The sequence below is a fragment of the Aplidium turbinatum genome, chromosome 14 (genome assembly GCF_918807975.1).
Source record: "Aplidium turbinatum chromosome 14, kaAplTurb1.1, whole genome shotgun sequence".
NCBI classification, from domain to species: domain Eukaryota; kingdom Metazoa; phylum Chordata; class Ascidiacea; order Aplousobranchia; family Polyclinidae; genus Aplidium; species Aplidium turbinatum.
This window is the reverse complement of record NC_137485.1, coordinates 6,268,133-6,285,505: the sequence shown is the minus strand read 5'-3', so window position 1 is coordinate 6,285,505 and position 17,373 is coordinate 6,268,133. Positions and strand designations below refer to the sequence as shown.

General features: G+C 38.8%; 1 protein-coding gene across 1 annotated transcript; it reads left to right on the top strand.

Annotated features, from left to right (window-relative positions):
• The first annotated feature begins 4,951 nt into the window (after window positions 1-4,951).
• LOC145783448 (ragulator complex protein LAMTOR1-like) lies at window positions 4,952-17,370 on the top strand. The gene is made up of 5 exons (XM_082595325.1): window positions 4,952-5,238; window positions 11,872-12,047; window positions 13,177-13,251; window positions 13,542-13,662; window positions 15,961-17,370. The coding sequence occupies exons 1-5, from the start codon at window positions 5,194-5,196 to the stop codon at window positions 16,051-16,053; spliced, it is 510 nt and encodes a 169-aa protein (XP_082451451.1). The 5' UTR covers window positions 4,952-5,193; the 3' UTR covers window positions 16,054-17,370.
• Window positions 17,371-17,373: the final 3 nt, after the last annotated feature.

The following is a 17,373-nucleotide window of genomic DNA, read 5'->3' as shown; positions in this document are numbered from 1 at the left end:
TATGTGTCTCATTGTGATATTGTATGTCTTCTGCCAGACCCAACCTCTGTTGCCAAAACGAAACGCTTGTCTGGTGTTTTGAAATTTGCAATAAACTTGTCACAATATCACATTGCTGTCTGTGACGACCCCTCCCCAGCCAACTGTTACTGTTTAAACAATTTTGTATTGAATCAGCTTGTTCGTTCTTCCATCTGTCCATGTTCGTTCTAGAAACGTCTTGTTCTTTGGTTTTACACGAAATGCAATCTTTCTTCAGAAAAAGTACAGTTTTCGTGTAAGTAGTAAACCTGTCTCATTGGTCCCAATGGTGTGTTGCAAAGGTCCCACCCAGGTGGGACCAATGATACAAAAAAGTGAACTTTTAAAAAGTGAAATAATTTTTTAATCTGTGGTCCAATCCGAAGCCTTAGCTATGCATAAATACAGTAAGAAGATGTGCTTCCCTCAAACGCTTAAGTAGCCCTGTACTGCCAAAATCACGCGCGACAACGGAAAAAATACCCATTTTGTTTCATTGGTCCCACATCTCCCCTACTAGGCTATGCGAAACTGTCAGGAACAACCTTTATCAGAAGCTTTCTTAGCCCGAGGATAACGATTCAAACTAACCAACTACCGATATTCTATAGCCTACGTCTGCCCTTAGCCGATGGCCCAGTTGGCAAAGCTTCCAGTTTATCAACAAAGCAAGAAATTTTCAACGTTGATTTAATGTATCAGATGTGCAATGCGCTCGGACAACGCACTTCAAGCCCAACACAGTTTAGCTGTTCTGTGGCACCAACAGAATGGAAAAATTTGCAGACACAACAACTATAGCAGAAATGTAATTGTGGGAATCGTTATTCCTAAATTGAGATAATACTTCTTTTTTTTAGTTGAGTTCGAGTTTGTTTTCTGTTTCTGACCATCACAACGAAAAAACAATATAGGCGTGTGCCAAAAATAGCAGAGGTCTAGAAAAAGGTAAAAGCGACAAAACGCGGACGTTATAACGTGCATGATACCAAAACAGAACAATCAGTTTAAAATATATGCAAAGATTCTTTGCAAGATTAATCCTGACAGTTTCGCAATAGCAACTTTAAATCACAGGCGCAGGCAGTGTCTTCTCGGTAATGGGAAAAGTAAATTAAGTAGCCGATAGGCCAGCCAGTGCTAAAAAGCAGCACTTTTAGCCTACCGTACAACAATCGAAAACTTCACTCTGTTAATCTGAGTGACCCAGCCTGCATCAAGGCACGGATTTAGGGGGGGGCAGAGGGTGCAGGTTCCCGGACCCCCGACTTTTGAAGGGCCCCCCTCCGTGGAAAAAATGTGATTTTGTGTTATTATTATTTTTCTTTCAGCCTTTGAAGTTTACTGCAAAATGTTGTGCAGTGCAATGCTGAATTAATGCTTCTGTAGACGTAAAGGTGGTTTTTTACGCCGTAGGCGCGAAAAAAATTTTTGCACGGGCCCCCCTCCCCATCTAAATGTGCCCCGGGCCCCCCCATAAGCTAATTCCACCCCTGCCTGCATCAATGGTTCAAAGCCTCTACAACAGGGGCGAGCAACTTCTCCAGTCGTCGGGCCTGATATGGGAAAGTGAAGTAGGCTACTTGGCGGGCCGGATTCATGAATCGCTAGTACATTAATCGCGTATTTATCTACCTAGACAAGGAATAAACCGTAGCCTATTTACTGTAATATAATGTAAACTTTAAGTTTATAGAGACCAAAAACAGTATTTAATGAATTTATATTAATAACGTGAGACATCTGTGATCGAATAAAGTTGTCAACAAGTTCATTGAACTCTGGCTGCATGTCCGACATAGAAACACTCAGTAAAGTCTGCACTGAACATCAGTGAGATGGGATCGCAGCTTTCTCTTGTTAATGTTCATGGCCCAAAATTTTTGCTCGCAAATGTAGGCTATGTAGACCCGAACAGAACAAGTAGTTTCATGGCCATCTTTCTCAGGTTGGCAAACTTGGACTCATTCAGTGACGCATAAAATTTGTCAATGCCCTTAGATAGGAATATCTCTTTCAGGGTAGAGTCACACTGCAAATCAATCAATTCCAGCCGTAGAGCATCCGGCACCTTTTCAAAGTCAGTTGTAAAGGGTGATGAAAAGATATCAAACTCAGCAGAAAGTTTCTGGAAGTCCGCAAAACGACGACCAAATGCATTGTCTAGTGCAGATATCATATTGGTGTAGCCTACCGTACGTCTCAATTGTCATCATCTGGGGTGCCATAGTTTTGAGTGGTGGAAAGTGTGTTGTGATATTCTGATTGAACTAACTTTTAGCTTTACCCTGAATGTCTTCATTGTTGAGTAGGCTATATTTTGTAAGCAAAAGTGCTCTTCCCTTTTCTTGAACCTGAAAAAGATTTTTACAAGAGATAAAAAAAAAGGATGGAAAGGCCTGTTTATGACAGAACATAGCCTAACATGCTTGTCACTTGATTAAAAACTGAAAACAAAGAACTAAAGAATAACTAACAGTAGCTATTATTTGACGTAGTAAGCAAGTAGTGGGGTAGGCTATTACGGCAGAGTGTGGCCGTGGGGCCACATTATCATGTAATAAGCGGAAACTGTCTGCGGCCGCTCAAAATCCCGTCGCGGGCCGGATGTTGCCCGCCCCTGCTCTACAACAGTGTTGAGTGTAGAGTGATTGACTCCGACTCCACTTCTACTCCATGAAACCAAACTCCACTAGGCCTACAATCCATTCCAGACTCCAAATCCAATCCAATGCGAACAACATGAAATAGCTCACGGATGCAAAAATCTTTTTTCCACTTTAACAGCCTACCAAGTAACTTAGGCTAAATATTTTGAGTAGCACACATTTCTAAGCATTTCCGATAGGTCGAAAATCGTGGAGAAAGTTTTCTATTTTTCTCTCCTTACAATTTTGAAATTGGGCAAATTCAGGCTCCACTCTACTCCAAGTCCACTCTATGCTTAACTCTACTCTACAAGTAGGCCGATGCGAAACTACCAGATTTACGCTCCCTACCTACGTCAGTGGTTTAAGTCCTCTACATTCTACAAGATGGTTTTTCGAAATTGTCGGGATTAAGCTCTCAAAACAGTTTTCTCACTCCGACAATAATGCTTCCTTCAATTTATTAATAACTTCTCAAATGTGAAATGAGAAATTGTTATCAGGAAACTAAAAAATGTATTTGTCATTGAAAGCTTGATGGCAATCAATTACTAAGTTATTCAACAACAGATCATGTTTTATTTAAAACTTTGTTTTCCTTTCTTGTTACACGAAACCGGACAAAAATGTTCATGTTGGTTTAATTAAAAACTACAATTCTTGTTGTAGGCTAGCCTATTGTTTTTTCTGGTTTCTAAAGTTTTTAACTTTGTTTTCTGCATTTCAAGAAGCTCCAATGATAGCCTAAGCCTACACATGATTTATGTTGCTTGCATTTTGAGACTGACAGTGGAGTGGATCTCTGATAGCTCACTTGGTAAGCACGTGACTTTGTGAAAAAAGAAGCTTCAATATCAAGCAACGCTGATTCGACTCTCGAGGGTGCTTGTTTAGGCTAAGCAACGCACGTTAAGCTGTTAAGTGCATAATCAATTTTTCATAACTCGATGTATCGTAGGCTACTGTGCGCATTTAATTTACCGACTCCCATTTTTCGTCGCCTTATTACTTTATAGGGAACGTTCAAATATTACGTAACGCCTTCGAGGGGGAGGGGGGGTTTATGCAAAGCGTTACGTTAGCGTCACATCGGGGGGGGGGGAGGGGGTTCAAGCAAAACGTTACGTAACGCTTTCGAGTACGGAATGGTAGTTTTTTGTGCTGAATTCGTAGTGAAAAAGCGTTACATGGGGGAGGGGGGGATTGAAAAAGGCGTTACGTTGGCGTTACATGGGGGAGGGGGAGGTCAAAAATTCGGAAAAAAAGCGTTACGTAATATTTGAACGTTCCCTATAGAGTAGGCTACGGTATTGAAGAGACCCCAGCACACAACGCAACAACAATTGAATTCTTGCCTCTGTGAAAAAAAAACAACTAAACGGTCACCAAGGAAATGCACCGTTATGAAGGAGCGCTCTTCCTGGTGTTAGCACTACTTGACTGCTCACTACAAAAAAGCAAGCATTGTGTTTCGCTAACCATACCGGTGTTAGCCTCTACACTAGCCATCAGTGTGGAGGCTACACCGGTGGCGGTATGGTTAGCGAAACACAATGCTCGCTGTTCTGTAGTGAGTAGTCAAGTAGTGCTAACGCCAGGAAGATCGCTCCTTCACAACAGACTACAATTGTCATTAGAAACAATGTTCCTCGGTTTCTTTATAGCGCCGTTCAAACAAAGCGAATAGGAGAAAGCGAGAGTGAAAATGCCGTAAATAGCTGCGATCACGAAAACGACAATAGTTGTCTTACACACAGCAAAAGCGACTGTCTCGGACGACAATTGCTGTCATACGCACTTACAAGTTAAAGGACTGCTCTCCATTTAGCGACATCTAGTGGATGGAATAATTCCCCGGCGATCTCGGGGATCGGGCCCGAGTCAGTGGTTCAAAGCCTCTACGAGTTTGCTAAACTGCCAGGATTAAGCTCTGAAAGAAGCTTTCCCAGTCCAAGGACAAGATTCAATCAAGCTCACGATTAGTCAGGTGATCTGATTTCAAAGTTGCCAGTTTCGCAATTTTCATGTGGAATTAAACAATTTTGTTTTGGAGTTGCAGGGAAATTTTAGCAGTTGCAGTTTTTTGTTTGGTTTTGTTTCATAAGGCTTTTTCAATTTTCGGATTTTGACTATATTTTGCGCAAATTTGTCATATTTTGGGTTACTTTTGTTTTTGTCATCACTTGTGACAATTGGGCTATTTTTGGGCTGGAAATTTTAAAAAACATCTGGCAACTTTGTTTCATTTGCAAGTTGGGCAACTCCAGAATAGACCTGCAAAGCGCAAACTGCAAAGTTTACCAAAATTTTGTCAAGAATATACAGCAGCTTTGAAATAGACAAAAAAAAGTCCAATCCAGGCTTGTATTCTTGAGACTAGACTATTTGGTTTGAAATATCGTAGGATATTTCTTGAAAACAATTTTGAACTTGACTGCATAACGTAACTATTGTTACACACTACACAGTTAGTGAAGCGATTTTGAGCACAAGTCAATTCTGCATTTGTTAGGTACTTGCAAAGATGGGTTGTTGTGAAAGCTGTTTAGGAACAAAAGAAACTGAACCAGTGAGTTTTTTGGAACTACTTTTTATTTTTGTTTTCTTTAGGGCAGTGGCTATTTGACCGGCTCCGGTCTTTGAATCTGAAATACTATTTGACCGGTCATGACGTCACTACACAAACACTTTTTTCTTTCAAAGCAAAAGACGATAAGCGCCTTAAGTTTTAAATTCAACACATTTTCTTCAACTGAGTCCGTGGCGCATACGTAACGTCTCGGGCTGCCATTTTAGAGGGAATGAGTTCGATACTAACTGGAAGCGTTCTTTTTTTTTTTTTTTTTTTTATAACTACAAAAGGATACAAACTGATATGAATGAATCAACAGGTGAATAAAAAAGTTTCAAAACGAATTAAAAATGTTTTTCTAGTCTTTATTTTTAACAAATTCCTTTCATTTCTTAGCACAAATTCTCTGAAAAAATCACTCCTTCTAATAGGCTGTAAGATTACGTTTCGCTGAAGTCCGAAGTTAAAAATTAAATCCAGTCTCATTGTCGCACAACAATCAGTCAAGTTTCAAATCATCATCTCAACCAACCCTTCAAGACAACTTTCACTTTACTACGCTACGCTGAAGAGGTTGGGAGATCGAAACACTGGCCTTTGTCCGTAGTTGCTTTTCATAATGTCTTTTTAGACATTCTTTTTGGGTCAATAATGTCTTTTTAGATATTACTTTTAAAGAAATAAAAAGGAGTCAAAAGGCATGTAAATTTCACTCTGTGTGGAGCTACATGTACTTGAGAGGTTAACTGTTATTCTTTTATTCACAAATTAAAAAAACTTAACTTTATTACTCACATTTGGAAAGATTTAAAAAAATAGGCTGTAGGCTACTCAAATTAAAAATTGACGACAAAAATGCACTTTGGGTCAAAATTTAGTTAAATAAAAAAAAAAAAAAGAACGCTTCTGGATAGTATCGAACTCTTTCCCTCTAGAATGGCAGCCCGAGACGTTACGTATGCGCCACGGACTCAGTTGAAGAAAATGTGTTGAATTTAGAACTTAATGCGCTTATCGTCTTTTGCTTTGAAAGAGAAAAAGAAAAAAGTGCTTATGTAGTGACGTCATGACCGGTCAAATAGTGTTTCAGATTCAAAGACCGGAGCCGGTCAAATAGCCACTGCCTTTCTTTAGCCGTTGCATAGTTTGTTGTATTATGAATAAAACAAGGCTTTGGCTATATTTACACTATATAGAGTAAGAATAGCCTCAATAGCATTGCCAGGTAAGGAATTGTGCCTTAATTTGAGAAAAGTTTAAAGGTGTTGAAAACAAAAACTTGTATTTTGGAAATTTTTTTTTGTCCTGGGCAAAGATCAAAACCTCCTTATTCCTAACTTTAACCCTTACTTTCCCAGGTAACAAAATCAGTCCTTTTTACGTAGACTCAAAGTCTACAGTTGTTGAATCAATGTAAAAAAACACATTTTTCCAGCTGGGTTAACCCTTCATAACTTTAATCCTAACTCTGGCAACACCTGATTGTAACCATGGCAACAAATGTGTAAAAATAGCAACTTCAATGAAAACAAATGCTGCAATGCTGTGATGACTAGGGCAATTTTTTTATGATCTAAAAAATTGAGAACTATAATATAATATAACTTTTATTTTTAAGCATCAAATTTTTGCAAATTTCCATAGCCTAATTGGGTGCAACCTAGTTCGTACCCTGAACAGTTCGGACCCTCAGTTCGTACCCTGAAAAGATCGAGAGAAAAAATTAAAAAAAGCCGAAGTCGCTGATCGCAGTTTAATAGCACAAAGCCGAAGTCGCTGATCGGAGTTTCCGCAAACAAACTCGAGGGTTAGGGTTAGCGGAAACCGCGGAACTGCGGAAAAATATTTGCGGAAACTGCGATGAGCGAGGGTTAGAGCAGAGCATAGATTACTCGATGATTAGAGTTAGGGTTAGCCGAAACTGCAGTTAGCAAAACTGCTGAAAAATATTTGCGGAAACTGCGATCAGCGAGGGTTAGGGTTAGAGCATAGATTGCTCTATAGTTAGGGTAAAGGTTAGCGGAAACTGCGGAAAAATGTTTGCGGAAACTGCAATAAGCGAGGGTTAGGGTTAGAGCATAGATTAATCTATGGTTAAGGTTAGCGGAAACTGCGATCAGCGACTTCGGCTTTGTGCTATCTTTCTCTCGATCTTTTCAGGGGGAAAATTTTAAAATATTTGCGGAAACTGCGATCAGCGACTTCAGCTTTTTTTAATTTTTTTTTTTTTATCTTTTTAGGGTACGAACTGAGGGTCCGAACTGTTCAGGGTACAAACTAGGTTGCATCCGCCTAATTAATTAACAGCTTGGCTGCTGGCCTGCAAGTTTTCACAATTCACATGTGCTTTGAACAATAACCACATATAATGTTTACATCTGCAAAATTTCTATTTGAACAAAGCATTGATTTTAAAAAGGAAAACGGTCACTCCACATATGCTGATGTAGACTGGCATTTTAACAATTTTGCATTCAATACTGAAGAAATATCTGTCTACTCAGCTTCACAATGTCATTTTTTTCAAGCATTTCTTGATATATTTAACAATTGCACAGGGTCGCTTTCCAAATTAAGGGAGTTAATATCATCATGGGCCTCTTGTACTGCGTATGTCTAACTTATCATTTTGAGAATTTAGTTTGTCAGCCCATTTATGCATTAGCTGATTTCTGTCAACTGACTGGTCAGCTTTTATTCATTTACTACTCACTAGCCTAGCCTATAGTTTTAACCTCTTAAAGAATTACATCTTTTTTTAATAAACTTTTTTCATAACAACGTAGTTCTTTCGCTTCTACAGACAAAATTAATTCAGTGCACACTGCTTGAACATATCAACTGTTTATTTAATTCATCATCATAATCCATCGTCGGTTTGTTCCCCACTAGTGGGGGTGGCCGATTGTTTCCGCGCAGCAATTGTTTTAGTCCCTTTTCTCCATTTCACCCTGTCCCTTGTATCTTTCTCCTTCAGTCCGACTTTTTTAAATTCATCCTTCACTTGTTGTTTCCATGTTTTTCTTGGACGACCGCGTTTCCTCTTCCCATCCACCTTTAGATCTAGTGCCTTTCTATGAAAAATTCTTTCCTCCCTCCTTATCACATGTCCATACCATCTTACTCCATTTGCCCTTGCCAGTTGGTCTATGGTCTCTCTCATCTCTAGCATATCCAACAATTCTTCAGTCCTTTTTTCCCTTTTCGTTTTCACCCCACACATTGCTCTCACCATTGACCTTTCCGTTCTTCTCAGGATTGCCAGTTCACTCTCAATACCCATGTCTCGCTACCATATAGCATTGCAGGCCGCACACAGCTCCGATATACTTTTCCTTTCATCCTTAGTGAAAATTTTCTGCCATGCAACATTTCCCCACATTCCCTGAACTTTGCCCAGCCCAATCTTGCCCTTGTTGTCACTGCTGCTTCACATCCACCACTTCCATTTATCCGATCACCCAGATAACAGAAGTCTGTCACTGTTTCGATGCCATGGCAGAACTCATCATCATGGCCTTCCACTTCATTCCTTCCTTTACTGCATTTCCCACAAACAAAACACTTCGCCAATCTTTTTGCGGCTCTCTTGACATTAGCACATCTTGCATGTACGCACTTTCCACATTCCTTGCATTGCATTGAATTTCTCATCACTCTCTTGCCACATATTCCACATGGATCTACTTTGTTCTCAACAACTGTTCCTTCTGCTCCACTCACCATCACTTTTGTTTTTTCAAGATTCACCTTCATACCCTTGGTTTCAAATGCTTTTTTCCATTTCTCAAACTTTCTCTCCAGTCCCTCCATACTATTACTTGTCAAGACCAGGTCGTCTGCATACAAAATTTCACTCAATAAGCCCTCCCTCACTCCTTCAGTTACAACGTCAACCACAATAGCAAATATCAGAGGTGACAAAACTGATCCTTGGTGTACACCAACCTTCACAAAAAACGCGTTTGAATAATTTGATCCAACTCTCACTTTTGTTCTTGCATCCTCATACATAGACATCACAGCTCTCACTAATACCTCTGGTATACCTCTTTTCCTCATTGCCCACTCCATCACTTTCCTTGGTACTCTGTCAAATGCATTTTCTAAGTCGACGAAACACATATATAGTTTTCTCTGCTTCTCTCGATATTCCTCCTGCATTCTTCTCACTTTAAACAGAGCATCCACTGTACCTTTTCCTGGCATAAATCCAAACTGCATATCATTTAATTTCACCAATGTTCTTAACCTCTTTTCTGGTATTCACTCCACAATTTTCATTCCATGCTCTAGTAGTTTTACACCTCTATATGCACTGCAACTTCTCACATCCCCTTTTCTCTTGAACAGTGGAACAACAATACTATGCTTCCACTCCTCCGGCATTCCCTCTCCATCTAATACCCTTTGGCTAAGTTGTAGCATTACTTCAATTCCCAACTCTCCACTTGCTTTTATCATTTTTACGCTCACTTCTGATGGACCGGCTGCTTTATGCAGTTTCATTTGCCCCATTGCCTCCACCACTTCATCACGAGTAACCTTTCCCACTGGACCCTCCACCAGATCAACCTCTGTCATATGATCCCATACATTCTTCTTATTCATAACATTTTCCATATGTTCCTTCCACACTTCTCCTCTGCTTTCCGGGCTGAAATGCAACTTCCCATCTCCACTCCTTATACATCTTCCCCCTACAATATCTTTCCCATCCTTTTTCAGTTGCTTTATGAGTCTGAATACTTTGTTTTGGCTTTCCCCCATTTTATTAAGTTCCTCCTCAGCACCATTCTTAATAGCTCTTGCAACAACCCTCTTTGCCTTCTTTTTCATACTCTTATACTTCTTTTTATTCTCTTCTGACCCATTTTTGCGCCACTGCTTGTATGCATCTCTTTTCTGTGAAATCGCATGCTTCACCTCTTCATCCCACCACCATGTGTCTCCACGATCCCTCCTCACTTTTTTTTCCCACATACTTCATCACATGCTGCTAGGACACCTTTCTGAAATGAAGCCCACAAGTCCTGCGCACTCATGTTTACCAGCTCTTTTGCTCTTTTCACAAAGTTAATTCTTGTTTCTTTTTCCTCCAGTTTCCACACATTTCTCACAAAAACTCGTTCTTTCTTCACAATTTTCTTCACTTTTTTCATATTTAAGTCTCCTACTACTAGTCTATGCTGCAACTCCCACGGAATTACTTTCACATTCTTCAAGTACTTTCTCTGTTCCTGCCCAACCACAATAAAATCAATTTTCGACTCATGTCCTCCTGAGCTGTAAGTCACCTTCCTTTTCTCTTTCTTTTTAAACCATGTGTTGGCAATACAAAGTTTCCTTTCATCACAAAATTCAAGTAGCATTCTTCCTTCCATGTTTCTCTCCCCAAAACCATACCCTCCATGAATGCCCTCGAACCCATTTGCTTGTTTTCCAACATGTGCATTAAAATCTCCTAATCCAAACACCAACTCTTTTGAACTCCGTAAATCCCATTCCTCTGCCAAAGCATCATAAAAACTTTCCTTTTCTAAGTAATCCCTACCACTTTGAGGTGCATATGCACAGATTAGCCTCACTACCTCCTCTTCAAAAGCAAGTACCATTGTCATCACTCTGTCACTCCTTCTTCTAACTTCTATTACTTTCTCACATAATTCCTCTTTTACCAAGAAACCAACACCACCGATTCCCAGGGTTGTCGGTATTTTACCCGACCCAAAAAAAACCGGGTGGTTTTTTTTTGAAAAACCCACTTAAAAAACCCAAAAAAACCCATAAAAAAACCCGGGTTTTTCTCAACCCTGCCGATTCCTGTGTTATTTCCTGACCGCCATAACTTATATCTCCTCCCATTGGCACCTAAAAACCGCACTGACTGTCCCCTCCATCTTACTTCCTCTAGGCAACATATATCCACCCTTCTTTTTCTTAGTTCTTCACATATTTCAGTTCCTTTACCACACAAACTTCCCACATTCCAGCATCCGATTCTAACACCATAATCTTTTTTCAATGTTTTTTTGTTTTCTCGGAACCCAGAGATTCTTCCCACCCCTTGCCCATCTAAGGGCTGCTGGGGACTAGGGGCCAATGCTTGTAATTGTAATTCAAAACTAACTCTGTAATTCAAAATCTGAAATAACTCCTGTAATTCAAAACAACTCCTGTAATTCAAAATCTGAAATACCAAACCAAGTCTTATGTAATGTTATGTATAACCAACGGTTAAGCGTATCTCGCTTAAAAGAATCAGTCGGATAGGCTAAAATAGTATCAGGATTTGCTTCATATTTATTGGAATTAGGAATTTATTTGATTGTGGAAATCTTCATTTTCAGACTGAGAAGTTCTTTCAGAAACCTCAATCCTGGCAGTTATGCATGTTTGAAAGTTTTTTTGGTCTGAACTTTCAAAATGGTGTCGAATTACACGAAATCTCAAATTAGTAAAGTACCGTACAGTACTGCATGTATAAAACCATAGGCATGCTGCCAGGATCAGAGAAAAGTTTTGAGTTAGGCAAATTGTGTTGCAAATGTAGGTCAACAATACACTCATATTTTATTTTATGACAATAAATTTGTAATAATGCGATATCAATGAGATCCAATGTTTCAGAATGAGAGGACATCTTTATTAAGCAATGCAGATGCGAGAAATGTACCTTCAATCAATTCCACAGATCCAGTGCGAGCTCCTGCTGCACTGATTGACTCTCCTCCTAGTGGGAGCTTGTCTCGCAGCAAGCAAGATGAACAGTCCATTTTATCAGGAATTATTCAGCAATATAACAAGTAAGTTCATTGTTAGCAGTTTAAGTGAAACTGCACAGTTTCTGTTTTGCTACTTTGTTTGTGTTAGGCAAACAATTGACCAAATAATTCAAAGTGTAGCCTATTCTTTGAAATTCTTTCTTAAAGCACGGAGCTTGTTCTAAAAATAGTGTTGCCAGACACAGCCTATCAACTTGCCCCACTTATCAATTGGAATTTTATTTTTCCCTCTCAAACACCACTTTTGCCAGATTGTCTCTTACAAATTATGAGTTGGGCACTTATGCTATGAGACTGACGATATATACATTGATTTTAATCAATTGTCTTCCAATCAATGGATTTATGAACTAATGCGAACAGACTGTTACTATCAATCTTTGTATTTGCTACACTACGACTTAGCTCTTCGGAGTTGAGTATCTGCTTTGTTTCTACTTTTTATGTGTGATTGTAATTTCACACACATCTTGAGTCTGATGCAAATAAATAAATAAAATAAAAATTACTATTATCGGATCTTCTTGCTAAATGAGAATTTATTGTTTTTGTTTGCTTAAAGTGGCCTGTTCTAAGTTTACTTATCAAAAAAGTTTCTTGCACATCCTTTTAACGTAAGTTTGGGCAGTGAAGAAATTGGTTGTGGCTTTTTTTTCATGTCAAGTGTTGCCAGATAAATGATTCTGTCCTAATTATTTGTTATTGTTATTATTACTAATTATTTGTTATTTGGGAAGCAGCTGACTCGATGACTGATATAGTCTTTCGCTGCTTCCTGTCTGTTGTGGTACCTAGATGGCTATGGTGCTATTCTATTCATGTTGTGTATAATTGTATCGTGCTATTCTTGCAACAGACAAAATAAAAGATTTCTGTCTCTCTCTCTAATTGAGATACGTTTAAAGCTGTTGACAAAAAATTGTGATTTGGAAAATTCTAAAGTCTTGAGCAGAGAAAAAAATCCTAACCCTAACCTAGCCCCAACTTTAATTTTAATTCTGCCAACAGCCCAACACCTGTCACAAAACAATACTTTTTGATCACAACCATGGCAACTCACATTGAAAAGATAGCCATTGCGGAAGAAATTTTGCAGTGCGTAAATGTCACAATAGCATACCAGTTACTTGTAAGCAATGTATCTTTTCAGTGACGTGATTGATGTGACCTCACTAGACAGCAAAATAGATGCAGTTGAATATATGAACCGTGTGCAAGCGTACAAGTGAGTTTTCGTCATGAAAATGTATTTTAATGTATGCAATACATTATGCTGACTTTGCATCAATGTAGCCTACTTGGCTTGTTTTTGTATAAAGACAAAACTATAATGCTTACACATACTGAAAAGGTAAAATGGTAATTTGTTAATTGCAATTTTTAGACCTGGTTGAAAACGCGCAAGCTGATGGTTGCACAAGATTTTACTCTTCATTAGTTTGCTGTTTAAAGTCCTTCTATGCCCATCGGCTTGTTGTTTAGCAATCTGAGATTAACATCCCATTTGTTGTTTAGCCGAAAGATAGCCACACTTCCTGGTGCGCAATTACAAAAACAGAAATCGCTTTATTCAGTTGGCAACAATCCAGCAGACATTTTGAGCCGCCCTTCAATTGGTATTGATGATGTTTTCTTGGTAAGTGCTGTACTTGTGATGTCACAGTAGAGTGGGGACTGGGTAAAGGTAGTCCACTAGTCCTAGTATACTCAATTCCTGAATGTTGGAGAATGAGAAGATAAGATTTTCATCACACTAGGCCTCCGCCACTGACGAGAGTAGGGTGGCCAGTTCCTTTCTCTCGGCCGCTTTTCCTTCAACCCACCCAATTTATTACACCCTGGGAACTGGGTAGAGGTGAGCCATGCTTAATTGTAAGGATTTTGTCTTTTAACTCCATATAATAATTAAGGATCTTGTTATAATATAATAATAATAATCATTAAGGATTATGCGACCGGACCGTAGTGTTCAGTGACTTGTTAATTGTGTATAACGCGAGCAATGTATGGCTGGTTTTGAACTTATGCATTCGTCCAGTGGTCACAACACTGGAAGCGGAAAGGTTTCGCCTGGAATTTAGAATGGTGCAGGCCTACCACCCACCCCATGGTTCATACCACAACTAACAACGTAATATGAGAGCCTGTTAAACCAGGGCTGTGTAGTCGGAAGGATTTCGGCATGGTCGGAGTCGTTAAAAAAAGGCCAACTCGGCCTTGACACAAGACGATGAACAATAAAGTTTTTGTTTGCCATCTAATCATCTATTTTCAAAATATTTTTTCTTATTCTCTGTATTGCGTCTTTAAACTTTACCAGAAAGTAGAAATGTTTGTTCTTGTCAGTTTTTGGAGAAGCCGTCGTTTCATTTCGAACGGAACTTAAGTGAAATTAATTTGGGTAGGGAGGTTTTTTTCAACCATAAATAGACATCTAGCAGAACAACACCACGACATTTAACATTATAAAAATAAAATAAAGCAAACGTTTTTGACTATGCATTTAGTCCTTTTCAAGTCTTTAAAACAAAACAAAAAATACATTGTATAAGAAGTACTAGAGGAACACAGTATAACATAAAAAATAGGGTTCAAGTTTAGCATTAACAAAACTGATTATCCTGCTCAAACACGAAATGTCTACACAACAGATCAAGTATTTGATGGACGAAAAATTAAGTTTGGAGAAGCGTCCAAGCAGATTTGCACAAGAGAACAGATTTAATTTTTTCCTCTATTAAATACTTGATTCGCTGTGTTGTGTAGACATTTCATGTGTGAGCAGGATAAGCAGTTTTTCAATGCCTTGAGTAGACCATATTTTTTATATTATATAGCCTACTGTGTTTCTCTAGTATTTTTTATTATTTTAAAGGTCTGAAAAGGACTATATGCAGAGTCGAAAACGCTTATTTTTTATAACGGTGCATACCGTGGTGTTGCTCAACTATGTCTGTTTATACTGTAAGTGAAAATAAATTAAAAATAAGCTAAAAAAGTCTGGCAACACTGAAGCCGGAGTCATATAGTTTACGTCCGACTTCATAGTCCTGGTTAAAACCCATTAGGCCAGTAAAAATAAAAAGATATTAGTACCCTCAAGAACATGTGGCCCCACATGGAGTGAAAATTACATTACTTTAAAACTTTATTTTCAAAAAAAAATGCCTAAAGAAAAATACAAAAAAGGGATCTACAATGGATACAAACTGATCAATACAATCAGTGGCGAAGGCTTAGTGATGCAATCAGTTTGTATGGTATGTGAATCCTTCTTTTGTTTTGTGGGTCAACGGACAGATGTTTGCAGGTATATGGTAGGATACACCTATTTTTCTTGGAACTTTTGTAACCCATTTCCTTGCTTTTCGTTACTCACCAAGTGATGTATTTACTTTATCGATCTATATGCGGATTTTCACGAAAGATGTTAAAAATTGACATACGTTAAAAGCATACATACATAGATGGATTAGATGCCTGTTGATTTCCAATAGGTAAAAGTATACAACTTTCATAATTTGAGCTTTTCACAGACTGTTTACAAAAATTAGTTGTTGAAAACGTTTATATATAATATTTTTTTTTTTGCATATAAAAAAAAGAAAACTTATGACGCCTGATACCCCTTAGGTTGTTGCGTGATATAAAGGATCTCGCTTTCCAATCGTGCAATCCTGGTTCGACTCCCGGCTTAAGCTGGTTGTTGAAAAACACCGCTCACCTCTACCCAGGATGTAAAAAATTGGGTGGGCGTAGTTGCTGAAGGAAAGGTGGCCGAGAGATGAGAACTTGTCACCCTACTCTCGTTAGTGCTGTTGGCAATGAGATCTTTATTTTATCCCCGATGCTTAGATTCAAGCACGGGACTTACCTCAAGAGTGTTTAGCACGTTATCAACATTTTCGTACAATGACTAAATTACATTGTTTAGATTACGCAGTGTTCTGGCGAGCTATACACAGCCGTGGACAACATTAAGGTACAGAAGGACAAAGAACTCGTTCTGAGCCTGGCTCGCAGATAGTAGATAAATTCCACTTGTCCTTGGAAGCTTTTTCACCAAAACTCTGAAAGACAGAACTGCATACACCAGGGAAGGTCACGAATTGTGAACTCTCATTTACTATTTCTATATAATATATGTGAGCTAAAGTATGGTTATTCGTTGTTTTTGTCAGTGTTGCAACTTTCTCTGGTTCGCTTCCTTACAGTGTGTCATTTGCGTCTATATGCGCTTAGGTGTAATTCACATCATCATCATGTGGCATATTTTCGTTTCACTCCGCAATCGGCCAACTTTGTGATATAAGGACTAGTCTTAATGATATAAAATAAACTGTCCCGTGATGATTTCTTGCTGCTTTCGTCTGCAACGAAAAGCAAAACCGTTTTGCAGATCTGGTTGTGTCGTCGCTTCTCTGTTGTCTTCCCCCGTTAGGGCAACCAGTTAAAGGCCAAGTTTAAGAAGAAACGATCAAGAGACAGTGGTTCGACTCTCTGGGTGTGCAAGTCGCTTCAAAGACAGCTGTTCACTGTTCAGTGGCATTCTGGTTGATGGAATAATTCACAGACAACAAGCGAAAGCCTCATACTTAACCACGGTGAGCAGGCCTGCGTCAATGGTTCTAAGCTTTTATGAGTATGCACGAACTGCTGAGATCAAAGAATTAAGCTTTTCAGTCCGAAAATAAAGACTCACAATCATTTTGACTCCAACAGCTTCAATCATACACGACATTGATAAAAGTAAGCATTTCTTGTTACGTCAACTGATAGCAACTCTGTGTGGTAGTCCCAAGACGTGGCCATGGGAGCAATCGTCCCCTCTAAGGAGTTTAGTTTGTCAATGTTCGGATTCTTGTATGCAATGTTGTATATGTATTATGCAGGCCTGTTGGGTGCAAGTCAATTACTGAAGCCAAAATTGACGCGTGTTTTTTCTTTGTAAAATGCTTAAAAACTTTTCGCCAAATCATTGTAAAAAAAATGATCTTCTCCAACATATTGTCAACGTCATATCACAATGTCGAAATATCATCAAAGCTCTTTGTGGTTGAGGTAATACGGATACGGTTATTCTCTCGTGGAATTAACTGTTTTCTTCATGGCTGAAACAATGGTAGTGGTGGAATGGGCGACTGTTCTATTTAACGTAACTAAACAAACTTTTTTCTGAGATTATTACGACCCTTGTCATGCGAAGAAGAGTTTTCAGCTTAGTCTTTTTCATATTGAGACGTTGAATCAATTTAAAACAATACTGATTTACTGACTGAGGTTATTTTTCGCCATAGTTTCATTGAAATGTTGTGTCTGATAATACAGTACACTAAGCCTTCAACCT

Coding starts and splice junctions, on each gene's coding strand:
- LOC145783448 (XM_082595325.1), top strand. CDS start 5,194: ATGGGTTGTTGTGAAAGCTGTTTAGGAACAAAAGAAACTGAACCA. Junction 5,239..11,871: donor GAACAAAAGAAACTGAACCA/GTGAGTTTTTTG, acceptor CCAATGTTTCAG/AATGAGAGGACATCTTTATT. Junction 13,663..15,960: donor GTATTGATGATGTTTTCTTG/GTAAGTGCTGTA, acceptor TACATTGTTTAG/ATTACGCAGTGTTCTGGCGA.